The following is an 8,270-nucleotide window of genomic DNA, read 5'->3' as shown; positions in this document are numbered from 1 at the left end:
TATCCTCACTTTATTATAAGGAGACTGAGGCACAGAAGATCAGGTAACGTGCCCGAGACCCCACAGGTCGGGGATATTATCATCCAGGACACAGACCCAGGCAGTTAGGATCTGGAGCTCCTGTGCTTGACCCCTATGTGCCGTTCACACCTGTGGGTCATGGTTTGCTGTTGGGGACGGCTCAGGAGGGAAGAATCTGCGATGCTTTTACATGATTTCAGGTTTCCTTAGGTTCATTTGTCTGACAAATTTATTGAGCATCTTCTATGTACAAGGCACAAAAATGATTATTATGTAGTTATTCAACAAAAAGTTTTAAGACAAAATTAATTTTTCTAAGTTTACATTCTTGTAAGAAAAAAATCTTATAGTTTACAGAAAAGTATAAAGGAAATAAAACCACTTACAATGTCTCCCTCCAGAGATGACTGTAGCTAAATTTTTTGGGTATTTGTATGTATGTATGCTTTTGCAAAATCAGAATCATATTAAGTATTCCATTTTGCATCCTGCTTTTTTCTCTGAATATTGTATTAAACAAACATTCATCCAGTGGCTACTAGTGCTGGCCCTCAGACAAATCGCGGCAAAGCCGAGTGCTAACTGTCATCACAGAACCGAACTGGGTGCAGAGGTGGACAGAGCAGTGGACTGCAGCTGTGGAGCTGAAGGTGCTTAGGAAAGTCTTCACAGAGGAGGAGCTGGGTCTTGAAGGAGGATTGTGGCTTCTCGGGCCACAGGTTGGGGGGTGGAGGTGGCAGTAGCTATTGGGAAGGGCACCCCAGGTAGCAGAAACAGCAACATAGAGACCTGGAGGACAGGCTCCCAACCAGAGGTGGGTCACGAAGGGCTTTGCCAGTCATGCCTGGGAGTGGAGCCTTCATTTGTAGATATTATTAAAGAACATCTAGGGGGCTTTAAGTGGGGCGACACATCGGATTTGCATTTTAGAAAGGCTGCTGTTTCTACACACTTTTTCACTGTAAGGAGCAAGACAAGGCCAGGAAACCAGCTGGGAGACTGTTGGAGTCATCCAGGTGAGACATGATGAGACTTGAACTAGGGCAGCAACAGGAAAGAGGAGTGAAGGTTGGAGATGGATTTCAGAGCTACTTAAGAGGCAGAAAGGACAGGAGGCAGTGGCTGATTTGGTGGTTTTGCCATGTGACTTGGTTGGGCCAATAAGATGTTAGTAAGCATGACTTAACCACTTAACCAGTATTGAAAAGCACTGGTACAGTGGGTTGCTTGCACTTGGGCCTCTGCCCTTGCCACGAGAAGAAGGTTCCGGGGACTAGACTGCCGGGCCCAGGAGAAGGAGAAGAGGCAAGTGGAGCAGAGCCACCCCAGCCAAGCACAGTACAGAGCCCCCGGATGACTCTCAGTCTCATGTTTGAGGCCAGACAAGATCTGCCAACCCACAGGCATGTGAGTTGTAATAGTAAATGAGAGTTGATTTAAGACACTGAGTTTGGGGATGATTTGTTATGTAGCAATTGCTGAGTGATAAAGAATGTCTTCATTCTTGAACTGAATGCTCACTGTGTGTGAGGCACTCTTCTAGGCACCTGAGGATGCAGTGCTGAATCAAAGTCCTTACTTTCCGGGAGTTCATGTTAAAGTGTGGATGGCAGAGGAAGCGAGAGTGACATCAGGGCCTCTGTCTGCTAGCTGGGTACAGACAGATGGTGGTACCATTAATCAAGATAGGGTCACAGGAAGAAAACAGGTGTTGGGGAAAAGATAATGAGTTTGGTTTAGGAAAGGGGACATTTAGGTGGAAGCGTTCAGGAAGGCGTGGGATAATAGGTAGAAGACACAGGAAAGACGTTGGGGACTGAAAGTTATCAACAGAGTGCAACAGAAAGTCATCTGTACCAGAGAGACAGAGTACGTGCTGTGGATACTCAGAGGAGGAAGAAAGGATCTGTGGCTGGGAGGATGGAAAAGACTTGTTCTGAACATGACCTCTAAGCTGTGTTTGTACTTGTGGAAGCAAGAGGAGCAAGGCACATAAGATAGATAGACAGGTTGCAGGAGGCACAGAGGTAAGACAGGGAAGGCTGGGCTGTGAGAATTAGCCTGCAAAAGTGGACTGGCCTGAGATCATGGAGAGTCTTGAATGCCAGGCCAAGGACACTAGCATTTCATTAGGAAATGGGGAGCCCTTGAATGTTTTTGAGCAGGGGAATGACATTAGGCACACGTGTCTAGGAGATGGCTGTAGTATGTGGTGGGATGAGTTTTGAAGTAGAAGTCAAGCGATATGGATTCTAGTCTCAGCTTTTCCATTCACTGGCCCTGGGATATGGGGCAAATGACTTCTCTCTGAGCCCCAACTGCCTCTCTTGAAAAATGGGAGTCAAATTCCCTGTCCTTCACATAGTCTTAATTTTGTAAGAACCAGTAACAAAATGTGAATGAAAGTGCTTGGAAGACCACAAAGCAATGCATGAGGGAAAGTATTACTGTGACTGGGTCTGCTTTAGTTGAAAGATGAAGCTGGGATTCCCAGACAGGTGGACAGACTACGGATGTCATCCTGTTAACCTCTGTCCTCTCTGCCACTGGGGAGAGAGGGTTGACAGAGGTGTTGGCCTGGGGTCCACTGGCAGCTGGCAGAGCAAGGGTTCCTGTTCTCATGCTCTGCCTTCCTGTTCTTGATGTAACCCTGAACTCTCCCACCACCCTCCACATAAATATGTCCTTTAGAGAAAGCATGCTTAGGGGAAGCCTATGCCAAGGCTGCAGAACAGAGGACGGGGAGACAGTCTTGGCCCTCAAGGAGTACACAGGCTGGTTGGATCAAGAGGACAGGTGCCTCAAAATAGTAAATAGGATGGCATTGGATAAAGGGCCAAGTAAGTGGTCCACACAGTTGCTGAGGGGAGGGCCAGGCCAGTCTTCGGGGAAGCGGGACAGGGTTTAAAAGAGAGGAAGGGAAGGGAATCAGAAGTAGAGGGGAGAACTCTCTCTTCTTGTCAGCCCACTGGTTTCCTCTCAGCATGGAAACTAAACACCAAAACCCCACTTAATGGAGCAGTTGAAGACAAATGTGACCACAGCAAGCAACCACTTCACACCCATTAGGATAGCCATCATCAAAAAACCAGAAAATAACAAGTGCTGGCAAGGATGTGGAGAAATTGGAACCCTTGTGCATTGCTGATGGGAATGTAAAATGGTACAACTGCTGTGGAAAACAACAAGGCCATTCCTCAGAAAATAAAAATAGCATTTTTTTTTACCCAGCAACTCTGCTTCTGGGTATGTACCCAAAAGAAGTGAAAGCAGCACAAATACTCGAACAGGTATTTGTACACCCAGGTTCAGAGCAGCATTATTCACAATAACCAAAAAGTGGAAGCATCCCATTCATGAATGGATAAAATGTGACATACCTAGACAGACCACAATGGAATATTATTCAACTGTAAAAAGGGAAGGAAATTCTGACACATGCTACAACATGGATGAACCTTGGAGACATTATGCTCGGTGAAATAAGTCAGTCACAAAAGGACAAATACTGTGTGATTCCACTTAAATGAGATACCTACCGTAGTCAAATTCTTAGAGACAGAAAGTAGAATAGTGGTTGCCACGGGCTGGGGAGGGGATGGGGAGTTAGTGTTAAAGGAGATTGGGATGATGATAACATTTTGGAGATGGATGGTGGTGAGGGTTGCACCACAATGAAAATGTACTTAATACCACTTGAGTGTACAATTTTAAATGGTTAAAGTTGTAACTTTTATGTTCTGTATATGTTCACATACACACACACACACACATAGAAGACAAATGTACTAGGATGCTTATAAGTGACGTGGACCTATTTGAGAAGTAGGGGAACACACAGGGGCCTCAGTGGATGGGCCTGGTGAAACATCAGCTAGTAGCCTGGAAATGGTGGTGATTGGTGGGCCAGGACAACCAACTCTTCCACGGACCACAAACTATTCTAAAAAGTTATTATCGGGAGTGTAGTAGATATGTTCCTTCCAAGTAGTATTTGAGTAGAGTTGCTCAGAGGAAGCCAGTAGGGCTGTTTGTTTCCTTCACTTCTCATGCCTACCTGGTTCAGGTAAGGAATATGGGATAAAGTAAGGAACATGGACTAGGGTCAGGAGTATGATCGGTAACCAAAGAGAAATGTAGTCAGGTTTGAAATCCCCTCCAGCCTGGCCACTTCAGACACTTGGGTCAGGCGGTAGGAGGCAGCAGGAGGGCTCCCCTCTATCCCTTACTCCCTCACCCGTCTCCTTTGTGTCCCCAGCAGTCGGCCCTATTTGGAGCCATGTCTTCGGCCGAGCCCCTGACAGCGCTGTCCCGCTGGTACCTGTACGCCATCCATGGCTACTTCTGCGAGGTGATGTTCACGGCGGCCTGGGAGTTCGTGGTGAACTTTAACTGGAAGTTCCCGGGGGTCACGAGCGTGTGGGCGCTCTTCATCTACGGCACGTCCATCCTCATCGTGGAGCGCATGTACCTGCGCCTGCGCGGCCGCTGCCCACTGCTGGTGCGCTGCCTCATCTACACGCTCTGGACCTACCTGTGGGAGTTCACCACCGGCTTCATCCTGCGCCAGTTCAACGCCTGCCCCTGGGATTACTCCCAGTTCGACTTTGACTTCATGGGCCTCATCACCCTGGAGTACGCCGTGCCCTGGTTCTGCGGGGCCCTCATTGTGGAGCAATTCATCATCCGCAACACTCTCCGCCTCCGCTTCGACAAGGACGCCGAGCCCGGGGAGCCCAGCGGCCCCCTGGCCCTGGCCAATGGCCACGTCAAGACTGATTGAGTCGAGGGCTGGTGGGCGGGGCCTTGGGGGCTCTCATGGACCCTGTGGACAAGGGTACCAAGCTGGCGGGGCTGCCCTCTCTGTGCAGCACAAGCCCTGCCCTGTAGGGCACACACACGACCCCCATACCCTCCACTATGGGTGGGGGTTGGGGGCGTGCCCAGGTGTTGGGGGTGGGGGGTGGGGGCGGCAGAGGAACTTATGAAAGGGTCTGTGGATCTCAGCCCAGCTCAGCGGCTAGAGGCGGGAGGCCAGCGGCTACACACCGACTGGACCATGTGGGTGACCTCGGAAGCACCTGTCCTGGTTAAGGCACTCAGAGAATGGGGCAGAAGGCAGGAAGCAAGGCCTGAGGAGGCTTTGGGCTGCTGCAGCGGCCTCCTGCCTCCCTCTCACCTGGTTTAGTTGGGCTTGGCTGGTTCCATTAGGCAATATTCAGGTGCTTGCTTGCAACCAATACCTCCCCTCGGGGGCCTGCTGAGCTGCAGCCTAAGGAGAGACAGGGCAGCCTGGAGGCTGTTTGGCAGAAGTGCTGGTCTTCAAGGCCTGGGAGGCCTTTCCCTGGCTCCTCTCCCCTTCCCCAGGACCCCACACTGCTCCCTTGGCCTTCTGGGGCGCCCCCCGCTGGTGCTGGATTCCCACCAACCTTGGGCTTTTGGAGGTTTCAATCCCTGTGTGTTCGGTGGTGTTTCCCCCTTTTCTCTCTTATTTTCAAAGCCTTTACCACTAGCAGCCCCTCTATCCTTGTCAACCACCCCACCTGCTCCCACTCCTAACTCCCTAGCCAACACAGCAGCTGCCAGAGATAGAACCCTGAGCAGACACCTCCCTCCCTCTTGCAGCCTTCCCGCCACTATTTCCACTGGCCTGATGCCTGGGAAGTTCCCCATTAGGCCTCCCCACACCCCTGGCCAGGTAGGCTGTGGCAGTGTCTCTGGTGCTCTTCAACATGCCACCTCCCTGCGGTGGCCCGGCTAGAAACGAGTGAGACCCCCAACACACGGGCAGGCCAGGAGGGACCCCACAGAACTGCAGTGGGGACCTAGAGACAAATCAGTTCGGAGTGGGGGTGGGGGTGGTAAAGGCACCCAACTGGTTTATTTTCAAACCAGTCAGGGGCTAGATAGCTTTCTAGGGGATGGAGAAGCAGGTATCCAGTGTTGGAGAGCCATGGAGGACGAGTGATGGAGAAAAAGAGGAGGATCTTTGAAGCCTCCTTAGTGGGAATGGGTCAGTTCTGGATCTGCCATAGCCCCAGCCCTGTAGCAAAAGCCCCTCGGGGCTACCCCCTCCCCACCCCTCCCAGAAAGGCTGACCCTTTGAGCTTGCTCCTTAAACAATATTAATCCTGCCATGCTCATTGGCATTGTCATCTCGGTTGCCCGCCTTCCCCCGTGACAGGTCCATTGCTGGCAGTGGACAGGTGAAATCCTAATTGCAGCCCACTTCCGGCTCTGTCCCCACCCCCGAGGGGAGGGGTCCATCAGAACGCAGCCTATCCCGTGGTACATGGTCTCTTCCTGACCACGTTACGACTCTTAGGTAGAAATTAGCCTTTCCCTTTTTATAGAACATTAAAAGTGATAATACCACCCGTGGAGAGATTCTCCTCTTCTTGCTGTGCTGCTCCACCTAGACTGTGCAGACAGCACCAGCCAGGGTACAGGCTAGGGCCAGGGGTCAGGGTAGGGGTTGCTGGGGGTGGGTGGAGTGGGGTCCCAGATTGGGAGAAAGGCTAGGAGACTGCCTTTGGCAGGGTTGCTTTCTGCGATTGACCTTGTCCAGTACAAGATGAAGGGCGATTTCCAGCCTCAATGTCCCAGGCAGGCTCCTCAGGTCCAGGCACGAACTACATTTTGTAGGGGTTAACCCTACCTTGATTTTCCCCATGGCCTCAATTCCAAGGCTTTGGGACTTCCAGATGCAGGCTTCCAGTGGGGATCAATTACTTTCCTTCTACAGGTGGAGGGCATTCCAGAGGAAGAATATTGTCTGGTTCCCTGTTCCCTCTGGGTAATTGTTTTCTTGGTCTTTTCCCCTTGCTCCATGGTGTCTCTGTCTCCTGGACCCCAACTCCCCTCCAAGCCCCCCTGTGGGCCCCTGGACCACACCACTCACCTGTGCTCTCCTCTCCACAACAGAATCTGGTGGTCCGCTTGTTGATGTCTCCCAGCCGGAGGCCTCCACAATTCTCTGCCGGAGCAAGCCCTTGGATGGCCCACCGGGTTTGGCTGTTCAGATGTTGCCCTGTCCGCGCTCCCTGGCACCATCTCTCTGGGCCATATAAATGCCCAAGTACAGGAGGTCCTCAAGTAAATCTGCCAGCCTGGCAACATGCAGAGCACTGTGCTTCTGCTTCATCCAGGTGCCCCATGGCTCCTGTAGTCCCTCGTAGGGCACAGAGCCCCCAGCAAAGGGAGAGGATGACCTGGAGCTTGTCCACAGGATCTGCAGGCTCAGAGCTCACCAGACGTCACCCAGATTGCAACTCTTGCTTTTTGGATTTCTTCAAGGCCTCAATCCCTTAGTGCGCAGGGACTCAAAATCAGGAGGAATCTCAGCCCTGCAAAGCAGGAGATAATCTGCTCACTGTTCATGAACGTCTGGTGTCCTGGGCTTCCCTCCACTGGACATGACAGTGTCTCTGAGTCACAGGTCACCACGTGCTGCCCTGCATGATTGAATCGCTTCTGATGTCTGCTAGGCATCCTGTCCCTTATACCCTGTCCCCTCTGATGCCAGTGAGTCACAATGGCCTATGCTTATTCACAGCAATAATACCTAGGGAGTGTCCATGAAGTCCTTTTGTCCTGGTCCCTCGCTTTCTGCATGGGTCTCCTGGGGAGGCAGCCAGTGAGTGGATCAGTTTGTGAGGACCTGTTTTTATGAAGCTCTGGGCTATGCAGATGTCATCACAGGGGATGCAGAAAGGTGGGAGGCCCAGCCCTGGAGGAGCTATGGGTAAGGCAGGGAGAGAACCTTCCGCCGTGAGGCCACCCCGGGCCTGGAGAAGCCGCAGGTCCCTGCTCTTCAAAAGAGCCTTTGAGTTGCGTGGGCCTGTCTCCCAGCTACGGCAGCTCTTCAGAAGGACACACGACTGGTTTGTGCGCCCATTGCCTGCTCCGTCTCCATTGGTCTCTTTGTCTCTTTCTTTTCACATTCGTGCACATAAAATATACTGGTGTTTGTGTTCCAGGACTGGCTCTGACCCATCTGTTTCTTCTATTTTGGAGCCCTCTTCCTGGGGCTGCTGGAGGCCAGGCCCTTCACACTCTGGCGTTACGTTGCTCCCTGCTGCTGGATGGGGCCACGCTGCGGGGAGGCACTCTCTACCCGTCCTTTCCATGATCTCCACTCTGACCCTCTCTGGTAACCTGAATTCTCCGCCCGACTCCCCACTCCCCATCAGGAGCATAATCTGGTCCATTCCTGATTTGGGGCCCAGGTGTGGAGGCCCAGACAGTAT

General features: G+C 51.7%; 1 protein-coding gene across 10 annotated transcripts in view; it reads left to right on the top strand.

Moving 5' to 3' along the window:
• TMEM229B (transmembrane protein 229B) overlaps positions 1-8,002 on the top strand; it is a 38,751-nt gene extending 30,749 nt beyond the window's left edge. For 4 of the 10 annotated variants that reach the window (XM_072963263.1, XM_072963262.1, XM_015241491.3 and 1 more), the window contains one exon: positions 4,280-8,002. In XM_072963263.1, the coding sequence (XP_072819364.1) occupies positions 4,280-4,804 (525 nt within the window). In that variant the 3' untranslated portion in view covers positions 4,805-8,002. Of the gene's footprint in view, positions 1-1,185; positions 1,429-4,279 lie in introns of those variants that run through there. The other 6 variants (XM_072963264.1, XM_006206949.4, XM_072963268.1 and 3 more) reach the window with 4 other exon arrangements.
• The last annotated feature ends 268 nt before the right edge of the window (positions 8,003-8,270 follow it).

This window comes from Vicugna pacos, chromosome 6, assembly GCF_048564905.1.
Source record: "Vicugna pacos chromosome 6, VicPac4, whole genome shotgun sequence".
In the NCBI taxonomy this organism is placed as follows: domain Eukaryota; kingdom Metazoa; phylum Chordata; class Mammalia; order Artiodactyla; family Camelidae; genus Vicugna; species Vicugna pacos.
Note: the sequence above shows the minus strand (reverse complement) of the source record. Positions and strands in the feature narration are given on the sequence as shown.